At 37.2% G+C, this 19,150-nt stretch overlaps 1 protein-coding gene across 6 annotated transcripts; it reads left to right on the forward strand.

Moving 5' to 3' along the window:
* The first annotated feature begins 4,656 nt into the window (after positions 1 to 4,656).
* Positions 4,657 to 19,045, forward strand: LOC134789770 (uncharacterized). 6 transcript variants are annotated; one of them, XM_063760412.1, is made up of 17 exons: positions 4,669 to 4,829; positions 4,993 to 5,152; positions 5,233 to 5,455; positions 9,975 to 10,105; positions 10,301 to 10,432; positions 11,209 to 11,323; positions 11,399 to 11,465; positions 11,554 to 11,619; positions 12,049 to 12,110; positions 12,197 to 12,902; positions 13,121 to 13,166; positions 13,240 to 13,337; positions 13,442 to 14,020; positions 14,245 to 14,337; positions 16,422 to 16,571; positions 17,221 to 17,345; positions 18,815 to 19,045. In XM_063760412.1, the coding sequence occupies exons 1-17, from the start codon at positions 4,772 to 4,774 to the stop codon at positions 18,971 to 18,973; spliced, it is 2,970 nt and encodes a 989-aa protein (XP_063616482.1). In that variant the 5' UTR covers positions 4,669 to 4,771; the 3' UTR covers positions 18,974 to 19,045. The 6 variants fall into 6 exon arrangements, 4 of the variants coding, with proteins under 4 accessions (XP_063616485.1, XP_063616482.1, XP_063616484.1 ...); XR_010144117.1 differs by lacking the exons at positions 17,221 to 17,345; positions 18,815 to 19,045 and adding an exon at positions 15,612 to 15,872 and having other exon boundaries at positions 4,657 to 4,829; positions 16,422 to 16,576; XR_010144115.1 differs by lacking the exon at positions 18,815 to 19,045 and having other exon boundaries at positions 4,662 to 4,829; positions 14,245 to 14,300.
* The last annotated feature ends 105 nt before the right edge of the window (positions 19,046 to 19,150 follow it).

The following is a 19,150-nucleotide window of genomic DNA, read 5'->3' on the forward strand; positions in this document are numbered from 1 at the left end:
TGTGTATGACCATACCGGCAACAATTAAAACACTGGATTGTTGGATAAACATATAAATCGACCGGCAAAGCATTATATCTAACACATAAATATGCGTTTTGGGAGAACCTGTCCGTCAAAAGTTCTAACGACTGTTTGTGAGGGCTTCCACACTGGAGCGCCATCCACAATAACTTTATAATTGATTCTTCTCAATTTTAGAACTTCTCCACAACCTATAGGTACACTTATACTCTCCTTAACCTCATCTAAAGACATTTCAGATGGAACACCTTTAACTACACCCATTCTAATGACGTTAAATGATGGAATGAATGTTGTATATCTATTCTCCTTCAGTCGGCTGTCTTGGAGAAAATGGTTGGCATCCTCATATTTTGAAAATGACAGTGAGACTCTATTGCGGCCTATACGTTTAACGCTGCCATTAACAATGTTCTTAAAATTGTTGCGTTTTAAAAAGTTGCCAAAAGCAACTGAATGAATTTAAGTGCCATCACCTTGAGATTCTTGTTGCTTCTGTACATGTACAATATAAGGTGAACAATCTGAATGAATATATTGTTTCCTAACCGGGACTGTGGGCTGAGAGGTGATAATATCAGCAGGATTTGCAGCTGGGGCCGGGGCCGGGGCAGTGGCTGGGGCCAGGGCCGGGGCCGGGGCCGGAGCAGGAGCAGGGGCTGTAAGTGGAGCATGAGAATGCGTACTATCATTATTGTTTGTGGAAACCTGACAATCGCAATCGTCCTTCATAGATTCCCTATCCCTATTTTTATCTTTGTTATGTCGCTTTTTTTTATTACAGTGACGACATATCTTCCTGGATGCTGTCCTTTTTTTCCTAACTTCTGTGGTAGATAATACTGAGCTATCTGTATCCATACTGTGATATTCTTTCATTTCTCTCTCAGAGCTATTATTGTTATCAATCGTAATTGTATGTGAAACCGGAGGATCACCTCCCCCTGGGTCGTGAGGTTTGTCGTCACCGCCGCCCATGGCGGTGAATATACACTAAAAACTTTCCTAGATGATGAATTTATATACACAAAATATAATAAACTAACTACTAATGATATTTACAAACTATTTACACTGAGTTGACCACTATAACTACAAAAAATATTTAAATTTTGTTAATTGTAAAAAAAGACGCGCGCACAGGTCGAAGTTTCCCGCCCTTTTTTTCAGTTCGTAGGTTGTACTTACGTATTTCTTGCAATTTCTTTTTTAAAAGCCTTCGTTATTTTCCAAAACAGTCAAACGTGATAAGAACATACAGTGAGTCTATAGATTTTGTTTAAATGCCACCGAAAACTAAGTTGTTTCAGTGCGAAATATGTGGAAATTTATACACTCGCGAAAATCGCAAAAAAGGAAGTTTATGGCGAAATTTCCATTAGATGTAGACCGGTAAGTATTGCTTTAGATACTTTTAGCCTTATTTTGGTGTAGCAGGCTATAAACCCATCGAAAGTTAGATATTTCATATCCACTTTCATTGTGAACTAGGGATGTACTACAAGTATCGATACGAAGTATCGATATCGACTGCAGCCTAATTTTTTATCAATGTAAATAGTAAATAAAATAAAATGAGTGAATTTCCTGTTAACTTGCATACAACATGACTATAATTATTTCTCCGAATATTTTTAGTGGAAAATTATCTATCTTCTGTGTATTAATGGAATGGACATTATATTATATATTTTTGGAATCTAGTAACAGGGGATATTACTGCAATGTTCTGCCGCCAGAGTGCAGCACTACCGACTCTAGAAAATTCATAGACTAACTTATACATACTCTGCCTTAAACTGTTTTTTGACAAGTTTCCACAGACTATAAATTATGACATTGATGCATCAAGGCGGTTTGTTAACAAGGGCCTACCGGTAAACGCGAAAATCGAAATTTAGTTATCTGCCTCTTTATCGCTCGAATATGCAAGAGTGATAGAGAGGTTAGATAACGAAATTTCGATTTTCTTGTTTCGCGGTAGACCCCCAGATTGTGACAGATAGTGGTAGTGGCGCTACCTACTCAGAGTTTTGCGTAATAGGTATTCCCTATTATTTAAGATTTTAACCTAAAATATAAGAAAATGTATGTGTGTCTGTTTTAATTATTAAATGTTTTCAGATGCAGGCAGTGGGTCAAATAAGTTGTAAAGGAAGACTTAATTTTCTAATTTTCTAATTCTTTCCAATTTTTAGTGTATTTTCCCCATTCCTTTTTGTGTAATATATGTATGTTTATCCTATAAATTTTATATGTATTTATATCCTTTATCTTTCTGGTACCTTGTTGTACATTTTGCTGCATTTGTCACCCTCTTTTCACTTTCTCCTCTCATCTACTCAAAGGTTAACTGGAAGAGATCCCTCAAAGGGATAAGTTCGCCTTTGTACTTCTTACTAATTGTATGTTATTTTTAATATGTATTTTTGTACAATAAAGAGTTTACTACTACTACTACTTAATTTTATTATTCAAGAATATAATATATAAAAAAAAACATTTAATCAGGTGAACACACATTATCCTCTGTTACCTGTGGACCGTCGAACCGTCGGTCGGGATGTATTTTAAATTAATTAGGTATATTAAATTATTTAAAAAAATCATTTTCCATATTTTTATTTTAACAAATAAAAGTCGTGTTCACATTTAAGTCCAACCATGTATTAGTCCACTCAAAGAACACTATATATAACATACGACTTAAATGTGGACTCGATTCTAACCTGATTTCGAGTACGAAATTTGTTGACAGGGAGGGTTGAAACATGGGCCATGTTTCAACCCTCCCCGATTTATCGATATCGATAAAATTCGCAAGCGTATAGCATACTACACTATTTAAGTATGTTATGTTGGTACTATTGTTCTTTGACAGTTCTTTGTCGTACATGTTGGTAATGATTAGATAACCAAACATATACACAGACCAATCAAGTCGCTAGTATGCAAGTCCCGTCTCTTAAAATGTAGTGATTATATTCTCTTTGGCGTAATCAAGGCCCCAACCATAGATATAATATACAGAGATACCTTCCAAGCGAGCTGTCAGTGGGACCTTTTATTCTTTATTGTGGTTATCAGATCACAATTTTATAGTCACGCCCCAGCAGGGAACCAAGGGAAAGTTCAGATATTTAATTAAAATACCTACTAAAATAGGTGTTCCGCAATAATTGAATTAATTTATTATATTATAATATATTCATTAGCATTTCAATTATGTTTATGTTCAACGAAGATATTGAAGCTTCAATTAATCGCTATTTCGTTCCGCTGTGTAGCGTTTATCGATATATAACATGATTAAAATCTACTTTTTACATCCCTAAAAGAGCACACATATACGTTTTTACGCACACATACACAACCTGGGTCTACCTAAAAAGGGGACACCTGGATTTGAAGTCCATCTTGTCAACAGTTTGGCCCCAACGCTGTCTGTTCTCTTTGACGGCGCAGCAACTAGTATAATTTCTCTCTCCTTGCTCTTTTACAAATGCCGTTTGTCAAAAAAGGACAACCATACTGTTGAAAAGATGGACTTCAAATCAAGGTGTCCCCTTTTTAGGTACACCCAGGTTGTGCATGTGTGCGTAAAAGCGTATATGTGATGTGAAAAGTCGATTTTAATCATGTTATATAACGATAAATACATGCGGAACACATATTTTAGTAGGTATTTATGTATTTTAATTAAATATCTGAACTTTCCCTTGGTTCCCTGCTGGGGCGTGACGATAAAATTGTGATCAACCATAACAAAGAATAAAAGCGGTTTTGTTCATTTTAGGTATCGTTAAACCTTTGAAGTAAAATTAAAATTGCAAGAAATGTCGATAGTTTATCGATATGACTTTATCGACATGGCTACAGCAAGGTGGGCAACATTGTTAATCGTACACTAAACAAAAGTGGTCCCACTGACAGCTCGCTTGGACGTCATCTCTGTATATTATATATCTATGGGCGTAATAGTGCTGGGTTACCAGTTTACATTATTGCCACATGATACAAACGAAATGTCGGTGATTTAAAGCCGTAACACACTACCGCACCGCACCAAGGTCACGGGGCGCCGCACCCATACGTGTGAGCGAGAAATAATATCTCTTTCTCGCTCTCACTTATGGGTGCGCGGCACCAAGATCACGGTGCGGTGCGATAGTGTGTTGAGGCTATTAGAATAAACATTATTGTACCCAAGTAAGATATTGTGAACAGCCACAGCATGTTTTGCTACAGCCTCTCCTCTCCAGTGTCCATATGTATTTATATGTAACATACTGATATGCAAAAAAAGATCTCATTTCATATTTCGGTGAAACCGGAAATAAGTAAAAATGGCGGCAAACGTCGGCGACACAAGCCGCGGCGGAAAGTTTAACACAATATCTTTAACAATGTTTTTGAATGCCTGACAAGAGACGAAGAAGAATATGTTGAATGAATATATGAATATTCTCACCTATATTTTCGAGGCCTTGGTATACCTATGTAATTATAATGTTCCATTTTTTTAAATGACACGAGTAATTTTATTTCGCCGTAAACATGGAGGAGACAGTAAAAGTTATAGTTCATAATGTTCCATTGCTTAATAGATTTTATGAGTTTAAAATACTTGTCAATGTCAGTTGGTGTTTTAAGTCTAAAAGCAATTACATATACTTGCTTTGGTTTTAAATAGACTACGTGTTTAGGTACGCCTTCAAAATTATTTGTTATGACGACTTAATTTACAATGCAAAACCAATTTAAGAAACCCTTTCCAATGAGTCGTATTTCATACCCTACCTCCGGTAAGTTTAAACTGCGGTGTTTAGGGTATTATAGTCCATGGGCATGGATGGGTCCATGTAGGTATACTGTAGGAGTCTAGGGCTATACCATCCATTACTCTTGTGCCTCAGACTTAAAGGCGATGAGACCGCTCTATATATACTCACCGTATATACCTTTCAGATGCAGAGTTAGAAACATGGGTCGAACAAACTATTCAAAGAGAAATCGTCCGAGGTCGAATGCTTCAAGACAGGAAGTCAATAGCCTCGGAACGCTCAAATAATGTCAATATCCTCATCAAGTCGCCAAAACTTGCCAACGGCGGAAACTTCCATAGAAGGTTCATTCTCTTATAAGATTATGAGCAAATACCTAAATTCTAGTTTTACTTATCACTTCAAACTGTTAATCTATGTCTAGAACTATTTCGAAGTGGAACAAACGTGGTCGTAGTAAGTCCCCACTCGCGAAGAATGCCAGGATGAGTTCGTCAGCATCACGGGATGACAGTTGTCGGTCATATCAAAGTCCGCGGATGGGCCGGCCGGCGTGCTCTATGCGAATCAGCGAGTTAGCTGCGCCGACCAAGCGACAGTGTATGGCTTCGTGGAGAGCCAATGCTAATATTCTGCCGGAAGCGATGGTGAGTTCTTTTGAAAAGTTGTCGATTGCGGTGGTAACACGATTGTAGTCTAGACTTTGAAAGATTCTAGTATTTTTGTTACCATTAAAATGAAACATTCCTTTCTGATACCTAAATGTGTTTAGATATAGCAAATTTTACATTTCCAATGCCAAAGTCTTTCTGTTGATAATTATGATGACTATGGTGAATGTAGCATGCAAATAATCAGGTTTTCTACAGATGACTCCCACTTAATAATACGAGTAAGTAGTAAAGTAAGCTTTCCGTCGGGACAAGATAAATACCAATGAGCCAAATAGGTAATAAAAGTATGTAATAAGTGTATGCGATTAAGTCCCGATTCAGTTAATTTATAAAACTAGCTGTGCCCGCGGCTCCGCCCGCGTGGAATTCGGTCTGTGTCAGTGAGCGGCTAATTTCTAATCCTAATTTCTCTCCCTCTCCCCTGGAGGCAGAACTTGAAGTAAAGTTGACAGATGGATATGCTGGAGGACTGTAGTCCAGATAAAATATTTTACAATTAGGTACCACTAAATAAAACTACACTCCAAAATCAATAGTTTTTTTCGCCTTTATTCAAATTTTACACGTGATTTAAACGACAGAGTAGTAGATGTATATCGGACGATACAGTAAGGTATACGTGCGCGAGGGAAAGCGAAGCGGCCTGCCTGGCTAGAGCGCCACCCACTCACCGTGGTCTTCTTCAGACTCCTGAGGAAGACCACGTGCCCCTTGTAACCTCAATGCGTTGCGAGACTTTCGCGAATGATTCGATTTTTTTCGGGAAGGCATGGTAATGCGTATAAAATCCGAGTCCCAAATCGTTTGACTCCGCAAACGACCAGTGCCGGATTAAGATATTTTGATGCCCTAAGCATTTCTAGACCATGGTGCCCCCTCTCCCTAGGGACATCGAGATTACATTGATTTTTTTTTGGTAAGTTGAGTGACGTTCATTGCCGCATTACAGCTGAGAATGGAAATCAGTCACATAATTTTTTCACGAAAATTGACAGTGCTGCAGCAGTAACGTTGCAACAAAGTAATGCTGCTGCAGTCGCCATATCTTAGAAAGTTATTGAAAACACGAGCGAAGCGAGCGCGAAAAATTTTCGATATAAAAACGCAATTTGATAGACAGTTGTACATTTTTACTTTTAGTATGGAAATCAGTCACATAATTTTATCACGAAAATTGACAGTGCTGCAGCAGTAACGTTGCAACAGAGTAATGCTGCTGCAGTCGCCATATAAGATTGAAAACGCGAGCGAAGCGAACGCGAAAATTTTTCGATATAAGTAAAACGCAATTTGATAGACAGTTGGACATTTTTTCTTTTAGTATGGAAATCAGTCACATAATTTTATCACGAAAATTGACAGTGCTGCAGCAGTAAATTGCAACAGAGTAATGCTGCTGCAGTCGCCATATCTTAGAAAGTTATTGAAAACGCGAGCAAAGCGAGCGCGAAAATTGTTCGATATAAAAACGCAATTTGATAGACAGTTGTACATTTTTTCTTTTCGTATGGAAATCAGTCACATAATTTTATCACGAAAATTGACAGTGCTGCAGCAGTAAATTGCAACAGAGTAATGCTGCTGCAGTCGCCATATCTTAGAAAGTTATTGAAAACGCGAGCAAAGCGAGCGCGAAAATTGTTCGATATAAAAACGCAATTTGATAGACAGTTGTACATTTTTTCTTTTAGTATGGAAATCAGTCACATAATTTTATCACGAAAATTGACAGTGCTGCAGCAGTAACGTTGCAAAAGAGTAATGCTACTGCAGTCGCCACCCGAATGGCACCTTTATCATATCTTATAATGTTATTGAAAACGCGAGTGAAGCGAGCGCGAAAATTTTTCGATATAAAAAACGCAATTTGACTTAGAAAGTTATTGAAAACGCGAGCGAAGCGAGCGCGAAAATTATTCGATAAAAAACGCAGTTTGATAGACAGTTGTACATTTTTTCTTTTAGTATGGAAATCAGTCACATAATTTTATCACGAAAGTTGATAGTGCTGCAGCAGTAACGTTGCAACAGAGTAATGCTGCTGCAGTAGCCATATCTTAGATATTGATTGAAAACGCGAGCGAAGCGAGCGCGAAGCGAGCGCGAAAATTTTTCGATATAAAAACGCAATTTGATAGACAGTTGTACATTTTTACTTTTAGTCCCAACCAGGCGCGAATCCAGGATTTCATACAGAGAAGGGATGGGACAGTTTTCTATCAGCCTAGCTTCGCATAGAGCTCGATATTTAAGGGTCTCAGCGAGGTTGTTCTCATACAGAAAGATGCAAGAAAGCAGAGCTTGGAATTGACCAAGTGAATGTGAAGTGTGAGCAAGGCAGAAGGCCCAGCTGCGAAAGAGGAAAGCTTGGATTTGGATCCACGCCCAAGTGTAATTAAGGCAGAAGATCAACTTTGCCATAAGGCAGAAGACCTCGCATAAGACCTTACGCCGAACTGCAAAAGAGTGGTTTGAAGTCGAATCTATGGCATCTATGCATGTAATCACGACTCTTCTACTGCTCGCTCTTTGGCTTCACTCGAAAGCGCTACTTGATGGGATGCTTTTAGTTTTCGGCGTTCACGGGGCCCCTTACAACACTTTGACAGTTATGTCTCAGGATCGCGGCTAAGGAGCAACTCGGCTTGGCCGACAAATCTGGCGTGCAAGAGAGCAAAATTCGCTATAAAATCGGTAACCTATGTCGAAAAAATCGGCTGGCCGCAAGCCCGAAAGCAAGATTTTTTCCATGACTAAGGGCCTCCGCGTAAGGTGAAATCGAAAGCCTACGTTGGAGATGTTCTTACGTACCCTCACTCTCTTACTTGATCCCTACGACCCTTCGTTATTAGATGGGTACTTGTACACGTATAAAAGTTTCATATAGGTACCTACTCCACGACGACTGGAATGCTGATGCAGCCTGCGCGTTTTTTTGCCTACGGTTTTGGTGCCCCCTAGACGTGGTGCCCTAAGCAAGTGCTTATTTTGCTTTAAACTCTAAAAGGGTTAATCCGGCACTGCAAATGACAGAGGTCAATGTTTTTTTTTTCAAAGTACCCACCTTCCTAGCCATTATTAAGTGCATAAAGGAGGCGATACCTACGTATGAATATGGATTTGATATGGGTGCGATATAATTACGATTAGGTATAATTCATGATGGAGTAAATTTATAATTTTAAATAATTATGCAATTACACGCGTGTTGATGAATTACATGTGTGTTTATTTTACCACTACGTAACTATGTAAACTCATTTTTAGTTTTCTTGATTACTTAATGTTTACTCAGTTCCCCAAAAGATGGCACTGTGCAATGAGGGGCAATTTACTGTCGTTTAATTTTGTTGTATTATTAATTTATTAAAAAAACATAATTATTTAATTATTTTTGTGGATATCCGTACCCCCTCTTCTGAACTTAGAGTTAATTTGGCAAAATCTTTCCTCGGTGGCTTATTCATGTCACAACGTATTAAATTCAGCGCCATCTGTTAGTTTACCAGGGTACCCAATAGTGGTAGCACATATTTGAAAAAAGTTTGCCCCTCCTTCCTAAGTAGCGCCATAAGATTCAGGGGCAAACTTAAGTAAATCGGGTGTTGTGGCTACCCCCCCCCCCTTTTTAGGGGTTGAATTTTTATAGCCTATAACCTGGCCGGGAATTTTCTCGGCAGATTAGTAAAGTTTTTATCAAAATCCGTTCAGCCGTTTTCACGTGATGCGCGTTCAAATAAACAGACAAACAGATAAACAGACAAACAGACAAACATTCTAAAAACTTTTGGAACGTGTTCTGTTATCGATTCTAAGTATCCCCAGCCAACTTTTTTTCAAATATCTTCCATGTACAGACTTTCGACCGTCTTCAGCTTTATTATATGTATAGAGTATAGATAGATATAGATTATTATATGTATAGATGACTCAAAATTCGTGTTAGTTAAAATCAATATAAGGTGCTAACAAATTAGTCACGGATATTTTTACAGCTGATAGTAGGTACTCGGTTCTCGGAGTACATTTAAGTATGAAACACCATTAGTTTTGTTATATGTTTTTTTGGAGAAAACTAGGAAACCAATTTGCTACGTTAAAACACCCTGTTAATAAGATAATTAAATGAGACCTCTTTAGACATTCTAGAACCTTTTTAAACTTGACGTGACTCCATGTCCGTGACAGTGTTAAACATCTTGACAGGTAGGTACATAATAGGGGTGATTATTTTAAAAATTAATTATATATTTTTATTGTTTTGTAAATGAAAACAAAAAAATGATATACAAAGGTTCCTTAATTACAGTTAATAGTTAATTGTTTTAATGTAATGTATTATGTCTTAAAATATCCGTGAGTAATTTGTTAGCACCTTATATATACAATGGGGTTGGCTAGGATCTGAACCGATCCGAAAGCATTCCCTAGTCGGGACTTGTACATTTTTTTATCCGTGATATGGGTAATAGGGTATATGATTCGGTTTTAGATAAATCGGCTGAAACAGCGTGTTACGGACCAAGAACCAATAGTTAAAGTCTCTGATGCCGTAAATTGTTTGGCACATAACAGGCGCTCATCTGATACTCGTAACGGCGTCATAATTACGCCAAGTAAAAGGTAATTACTAAAATATACTTACATAGGTGACCTTCACATACATATTGTACATACGGGAATTTCTGATTATATTCATACTGGGTAATTTAACTACCACGAAAGTAGAAAAAACGGTTCTTTTACGTTATCGTTTATCATCTTCTCACTTTGAGCTCTCGTATTAAATTGTTCGATCCTGACACAATTCTGTTTTAGGGCGTCAAGAAAAATAAACAAGGAGGCAATGCGGAACAAAATCCAAGCTGAATATAAAGTTTTAAGTGACGCATTTGGAGTAAAAATAGCGGAGTTATTAATGAAACCGATTGTTATAAATTTAAATTCTCGGTAAGATCTAGATGTTTTCTTAGGTAATGTCAGAATAGGCAAGTGCATTCACAACAGCAGGTAGCTTAACCTCTAATTATAGGTCTAGGTGTATTAGTATTTTACTTTAGTATTAGCAGTGGCGTAGCGTGAACTAACCTAGCCGTGGGCGAAGACACATCTGCGAGGCCCTTTTCTTCCCACGCCTAGCTACGCCACAGAATAATTAATAGTACTACCGTACAGAAAGGAAACTTCCTACAAAGACGAAGTTTGACAGCGGTTCAGGGTCGAATCATGCTGTCCCTTTCTAATATATGGCACTATCCCTTTCGGCTATTTAGGGTTGTCAAAAATCAAGTGATTATCTTATCTGTGGTCGTGCACGCAAAAGGAAGTCAAGTGGTGCCAACCCTAATAATTGCTCGGAGCAATGCTGAGCCGAGCGGAGCCGAGTTTGACCGAAGTCATGAGTTTCGCACCCCTGGCTACGCCACTGAGTATTAGGTATTTAATTTGTACCATGGGAGCGCTTTAGTAAACCCCATAAATATGTAGTTCATAATTGTTTTCCATCGTATTTTCTCGGAAATGTTCGTATTTGTCATGCTAGTTCAGTCAATGTTTGTACTTTTTGTACCGGGACTGACTGAAATATCAAGACATCACGTTCGTAAGTTTCCGGAAAAATACGATGGATGCACTACATCTGTACCTAATATTGTTCCTAATCCTAGGCATTATGTATTTCCTATGGTATTAGCATAGCTAATATTACTTACTGTTCAACGAATTAGGTTACAAAACATCTCAAACATCATCAGTGAAGAAATATACAACATTATAAAAGATACAACGTTTAAAATGGATAAAGCAATTAATAAGCGAATGCTGCGAGAAGTATCAGAAAAGGTAGGTGCATATCAATAACAAAAGTAAATTATAAATAGTACCTATTCGACTATGCTAATCTATTTATACTATCAGGTAACTATTTGGATAGCCGAAATACTTGAAGATTCGTCAGAAAAATTACTGGAAGAAGAATTAAGAGGTAATTTTTCGAATTACATTTATTTGTTTTTACTTTATCAACTGTTATGTCATTAGATTTTTTGTTTATTTCTTTTATGTTATTTTAGCAAGAGCGTTACTTCCTGCTGGAGATATGCTAACACTCATTGAAATAATCACATACCAGGAAAGAGGTTTATATTTTATTTTATTATTTTTATAAAATCACGGGCGGCCTGCGCGCCGACGGCGAGACGCAAGCGCGGTGGCAGCTAAATGCATGGGCGTCGTGGCAAGAGGGGACAGTCCCCTTAGAGAAATAAAATTCTAACTAAATGTATGCCTCTCCCCCTTCCCTTTGCCATAGGCCATATGAACATTATGAACTGCCCATCAGCTGGCGACGTCCTTGACAGCGAGTTGTGCCGAGAATATTGAGTGGGTCGGGTTGAGGTGGTGCCGATCTAGACCCGAACTTTTTGGTGTGCGACAACCTTAAAATATTGCCATCTCCTTTGAATTTGCATACCATCTAAATTGTTTACCACAGTTACTAACACTTATTTACAGAGCAGTGTAGTCTATATTTGTAATATGTACAACTCACTAATACATATTTGCAGATCTAGAAGAACAAGAAGGGCCCGTTCTTGATTTACTTGACGACTTCGTGGACAGTATTTTGGTAAGTATTATTTGCACATAAACACTGTGATAACTACTACTAAAACTAAAGTGTCTATAACTTTTCCTTCCTGCTAATCATTTTAGCATAAATGTATCAAAACTCCATCGGACATTCTGACGCCAGAATTCTTAAGTATAACTTCAGAAGACGTCGAAAAAGATGACCAACAGGAAACCGACCGCCAAACAGCTGATGAAGAAGCTATACGAGATGATGTTATTACAATGGATGAAAAAACCAATGAAGATACCATAGAAAATGATATTATGAAACAATTATTAACCGTTATAGATTCAGTTACACAAGAAGATTATATAGAAAGCCCTAACAAAACATCTGACGTTCGTTCAATGAGTAATGAAGAAAAATATGGAGAACCTGATATTCAATCTGAAGGTTATATCAATCCTGAATCTGAAATTCAATCTCAATTTGATATCAAACCTGAACTTAATACTAAAGTTGAACCTGATATTGACGTACTGTACAGTAACGATACTCCGTTAGCAATGCCTGAAGATGATAACGATGATGAGCATAATGAAAATATAAGTGGCTCGCCAGAATTAAGTTCGACCCAGCTACCCTCAAATGAGATTCCTGAAGCACCAATGATGGAACCAGACGATGGAAAACTTGAAGATAATACCTCATTGGCACCTGAAGATAATAACGTTACAGATAGAAATGAGGAACCAAGCTCAAACGTGAGTGACGCAGTTGAAGTAATAGCTGAAGAATTATCTGAGGGAAAGAACAAAACAGTTCAATTTTCCAAAGAAAACCTTGGTAATATTTATTTTAAATTATTTTTCTAGATTTTACCAGTAGAAAGTACCCCCGAATTTTCTATTGATGTGAATCTTGTCTGATTTCTTTACGTGGCGTACCACGACTGCACTTACTTACCTTAGTCGTACTCATATATACCAAAATAACGTAGGTATTTAGTAACCTAACCTAAACCTTGCAAGTCTAATTATTAGAATGATTTATTTTCTTTACAGACTCCATAAATGATATTCTTAAGGATCAAAATAATCCGCTTAACAGGTATGTACTGAATGTTATATTTTTTCAATAAAAGTACAATTCAATTTAAACTAAACATATTTTATTCTTATAGGAAAAATTTACATTTAGAAGATGAACAGCTATTAGAAAATATTGCATACTTTGACAGACCTCATATAGATTTTGCCCCACCAAATGAAGAATTGTTGAGTAAGTTTACTATCTACTATGTTCTAACCCCCCTTGCAAATAGAAAGTGAACGTAAAAATCGAGACAGTTGTTTAAAGATTTAAACAATTTATATTTTGAACAGGTGACGCTGACGAATCATGGCCAGAAATGAAACCTTTAACTAAACCCAGTGCGAGTGTAACACGTTCCATCACTTCTATGGGGAAATTATTAGAAGCGGATGAGATGTTCTCTACTGCTCTTGATGACGCTACTGAATATTTACTTAAAACTACGGACTCTAAAAGACATAACGAGGGTGACAACGATGATAATAATCGACAAGGAACTGTAAGCCCATATGTAGCAGAAGAGATTGGTGATTTGCAGAGTAGCAAAGAATCGCTCCATGTTAACGAAAAAGGTGATCAGCCAGACGGGCCATTGGTCGAATCTGAAATATACAATCCAAGTGAATCTTTGTTAGAACCGACACAAGAAGTTCAGGAAGTAACGTCTATACAAAAAGTTGAATCTGTTATTTTGATATGCGATGAAGATGAGCAAGATACTGGATTATATGACCATATTATTTGTGAAACAGATAAGTCAACATTTTACCAGTCGCAAACTCCTGAACATTTGCAGAAAGACACAACTAATGACGATGTAAATGAAAGACAGAATACTGAAGAGTTAATTTCGCAGAAGTTTGATTACCGTTAGTATCTTTGGAAATATATTAGAGTTGGTCAAGTGTGAGTTCCACACCATTTTAATCCAAACAGTTACATGTCTATATATATAAAAGCATACCTAGGTATGCTTTCGTGGTATATGCATATCTTCTGACTTTCTACCTGAGTAAAAGTTGAATTTAGAGCGTAGAAAGTACCCAGCTACCTTGTAACCTAACAAAAATTTACATTGGTGAGTACTTTTTAGGAGTTCATCTAAAAGATGCCCCTGCCTGGATACGGCGCGGACAAGGCGAGCCCAACGTAGGTCATTGCACCTGCATGTCATTGAACTATTCAGGTATGCGATTTGTTACAAGGTCCGTGGAGCCAGTAACTTGAAAACTATTTTCGAACGAGCGAGCGAAGCGAAGTGAAGTTCTTACATTCGACTTTGAACACACGGCTGGCTTGGGGCACGTCCCGGCATTTCGATGTTTTTAAGCTGAACTATCAGAGGATAGTTTGATACTCAATAACTTAAGTAAAAAGGTTCTAATTTAAATGAAATTAGGTGGACGTATAGTTGAGGGCATTATATTTTAGTCATTAAATTTTGAGCTGGCTCGAATAAGAGGTTATTGAGCTAGAAGAGCTGAAAATGCTAAAAAGCTATTTGTGAGGGGTCTTGCTATTCTGGTCACTTTAATTGCAAGAAAGTATGGTCGAGTTTGGTATCAAATGAAAGTGCTCGGTTTACACATTTATTATTTTAGGTTGTATTGTAGGAACAATTGCTTCAAGTCAGAAACGCGCATGTGACACCATTAATATATGAACATCCATAGACTACGAAAACCGCTTAGCGTTACTTGTTAGTCTCCATAGGCTACGGTGGCTAAAATCGAGAAAAAAACTGTTTAAAAATTGAATTTAGCAAGGAGCAAGTACCAGGGCCTCATGAGTTACGAGAAGGTGTCGTTGACCAGCCCGCCGTGGGGCGCGGGGCGCGGCGGCCGGGGCGCGTACCAGTATGAGGGTATTGCGGCTACTCGCGTATCTTAGCTGTATACTTTTGGTTTGGTTTGTTTGTATGATTCTACTAGTATTATTATAAGATTGTATAAAATACTATTTTTTATATGAAGATTTTTTTTTAAATGATGAAAATTTTGGAATCCATGATGGCGGCCATGCACTATGTCATAAAAGTCGTCATGGATGTCGTATTATAGGTTTTAGGGGGCGCAGATTTCGAAAACGATGACTATTTTGGAATCCAAGATGGCGGCCATGCACTATGTCATAAAAGTCATCATAGATGTCGGCTTATAGGTTTTAGGGGACCCCGATTTCCAAAATGATGACCATTTTGGATTCCAAGATGGCGGCCATGCACTATGTCATAAAAGTCGTCATGGATGTCGTTTTATAGGTTTTAGGGGGCGCAGATTTCGAAAATGACAACCATTTTGGAATCCAAGATGGCGGCCACACATAATGTCATAAAAGGCGTCATGGATGTTGTTTTATAGGTTTTAGGGGGCGCAGATTTCGAAAATGATGACCATTTTGGAATCCAAAATGGCGGCCATGCAGTATGTCATAAAATTCGTCATGGATGTCGTTTTACAGGTTTTAGGGGGCACAGATTTCGAAAATGATGACCATTTTGGAATCCAAGATGGCGGCCACGCATAATGTCATAAAATTCGTCATTGATGTCGTTTTATAGATTTTAGGGGGCGCAGATTTCGAAAATGATCACCATTTTGGAATCCAAAATGGCGGCCATGCTGTATGTTATGAAAGTCGTCATGCATATCGTTTTATAGGTCATCGTCATCATTTTTGAAATCTGCACACCTGTTTCAAATAAGGTATAGATGCATCCTAGTAAGTCAACAACATCTATATCTAAATGTACTTTTGATAGTAGTAGTACGAAATGTAATCTGAAAGGAATCAAGTACTTAATGCATTCCTGTAATTACTAGTAATTGTAATATTTGAAAAATGTATTCCTGATTCCTCAAATGGAATTGTACTTAGTAATTCGGTATTGTTCGATTACAAAGTAATCTGGGAATCGGTAATCAGATTACAAAGTAATTTCAAGTAGGTAATCGTGGAATTAGGAATCAATTACGAAATGCCCATCTCTTAGACTAAGTAGCACTGCATTCAATTGATCTTTTTGGCGAACCGCGAGTTCTCAGTTCGGGGCGAACTACTAGTATATTTAAAATATTGTCGTCGATTACTACCGCGATAGTTACTCATGATATAAAACTATTTAAACGGATTGTACCGCGTATAATGAATTTAAAATAGATACATCCCCACGTTTTGTATTTTTAAATTCAATATACGCGATATAATCCGTTAAAATGATTTTATTTTGTAATATCTTCTTTCATAAAATAAATCTTCGATAAAATGCAGGTTATACAAGAACAGACAACATGCAAGATCGGGTGCGTGAATATCAAAAATGGTGCCAAGATTTGGACTTTATTCTAATGAACCTATATAAATGGAACAAGTGGATAAAGTACATATCAAAATATATTACCGATTTGAAACGAAAAGCAGGTAAACGTGATTAACAACAACTGACCGGAAAATAGGTAGACCGTTATTATTTAATTATGAGTAGATTCGAGAACAGACTTCTTATAGAATTGATAACTTTGATTGATGCCAAAAAAGTTATATAAAATACAAACTTAGTAATTAATTAATAATTAGGTTTAAAATAAAATGGATTACTATTTAAATTGTTTTATTCTTATCGTTTCTTATTGAAATTGTTTTCTTTATCATAAAGACGATCCTTATTGGGAGATAATACATAGGTACCTACCTACCTATATGTCACTGTTTTTTATATTTTTGTGTGTTGACGATTCTTATTGGGAGATATTATTTGTATTTTGTTAGTGAATTTATATTTTGGATTGGTAAGTATTTACCTACTTACTCTTATTCTAATTATGTTGTCAATCCTTATTGGAGTTATAATTTTATTTCATTAGTATTGTTATTATTTTCATTTCTATTTTATTTTATTTTGACGATCATGATAGAAACCGTTATATTTTTGACATCAATGCAAACATATTATGTAATTGTCTTTCATTAAATAAATCATCTAATCTAATCATCTAATCAATAGATGTCTTATGGATTGGAAGTACTGTTTCCTGAAAGAGTATTAAATTTATAAATAATATTACGACAGGCAAAATTAACAGAGGGCGACAAAGATCACCCGCACGCACAGAAGAAGACGTCACATGGCGGCAGTTACACAAGCGCGCTACAGGCGTAGAAGTGCGGAGGCAAGATCAGACTGTGAAATTCAAGGTACCTACTGTAGAATACTGTTGTTGTTGTTGTACTGTTGGAATTTTCTGAGGTGATTTCTTGAGCTCAAACGCCTAATCTGTTAAACAAAAGGTATTGTTTCCTTTAGGTATGCAGTGAGGACTTCTGCTACTGCTAAAAACACCGTCATAAGTAAACGGGAACGAGCCGTTTAAAAACCAGTTATACCACCCTATTTATATGGTATAAACTGTTACATAGATTTGAACCTTAATGCTATCAAGGTACAGTAGCTTTTTAAACGACATTGTTGCTTTGCCACGTGCCTTGTACGGGAGCTGACCGCTTTGCATAAAAGAAACAAAGCCTTTTGTTTAACAGATTAGGGTCTTGAGGCGTAAAAATCATTTCAGAAGTTCATACTATATAACAGCTATAACAACACGGTTACAGATTAATATTAACCGTGGTATACGTTAGTGACGTACCGTATAGTGGCGTTTAAATGATTAAAGAATGTCGGTAAACGCGTCTATTTAAACATCATACGGCATGCCGCCCATTGCCGCCCATGGAGATGGATTAAAGTACCAGCTGTGTTGACCTTTGGGGCCTGGCTGCGAGTCGGGACAGTGTATTCAAAGTACAAAAGCGGGCGCTGCGGATAATATCTAAGAAGCCTTACGACCACCCAGCTAAGGAACTATTTACACACAACAAAGTGTTAACGCTACCATCGGTCTACATATTAGTAGCGTGTCAGTACGTCAGGTCAAACCTCGCTAGGTATAAAACTAATTGTAGCCGCGCTGGGAATAACTGCAGACAGCCAATGCTGGTTGCCCCCGTAAAGAGACTAGCCAAACTCAGGAACTCACTCAGTGTCATTGGGGCAAAAATCTACAACTCAGTTCCGCCCGATATAAAATCAGCGAAAAGTGACATTGAGTTTACCAGGAAACTTAAATCGCTACTAATTGCGCAGGCGTGCTACAGCGTAGACGAGTTTCTTCGTGGAGATCATTAGATTTAAGTAAAAATTGTAATATTATTATTTATGGTGTTGAATGAATTACGTAGCTTAAGATTTGGTTGTAAATGTTATAATTTGTAAATATTAGTATTTTAATCTCATTATGTAAATATGTACAAAAACTTGACTTGTAAAACAACAAATTTTACCAATAAATAAATCAATCAATCAATCAATCATGCCCGATACCATGGTACGGATCTTTAGCTCAATATGCTAAATAGATATAGGTAGTCCCATCCGGAAAAAGGATAAACCACGCCCACGTCGTTTCGACAGTTGCAAATTATATCAGCGAAACAAATCGTATTGTGATTTTAAACCTCTCACTTAAAGCACCGAACTGCAGTTTTTCATTTCATTTCTTTTTATTATACTTAATAATGGTTCATGAATTGGTACATTCCGTATTTCACTTTATTTTGCGCGTGGCCATTGTTTTTGTCCAAACTAATGGCATTAATTTCGATTCCAGATTCCCTCTGCACCATTAAAATATTGTCTAAAATGTGGACGTAGAAAACCAAATCCAAGTAAAAAGCGTCCTCATCAAAGCAATTTAAGAAACAATGCCGAATCAAAATGCAAGAGACACCACAAACGTGAACACCAGGCTTATCTGAGCAAGAACTGAATGCTGAAGATTTTAATTATATAACCCTTTTCCGTGTCGTCCGTGTAGCAATGGAATACACTGATTTAAACTTAATCGTTTTTTACACATTCTTATTAAGTTAAACGGGAATTTCTGGAATGGGCTTACGGGACTGGCTCTGGCTAGAGTTGAGGCCCTAATACCGCGAACACCGAA

This window comes from Cydia splendana, chromosome 4, assembly GCF_910591565.1.
Source record: "Cydia splendana chromosome 4, ilCydSple1.2, whole genome shotgun sequence".
NCBI lineage: Eukaryota > Metazoa > Arthropoda > Insecta > Lepidoptera > Tortricidae > Cydia > Cydia splendana.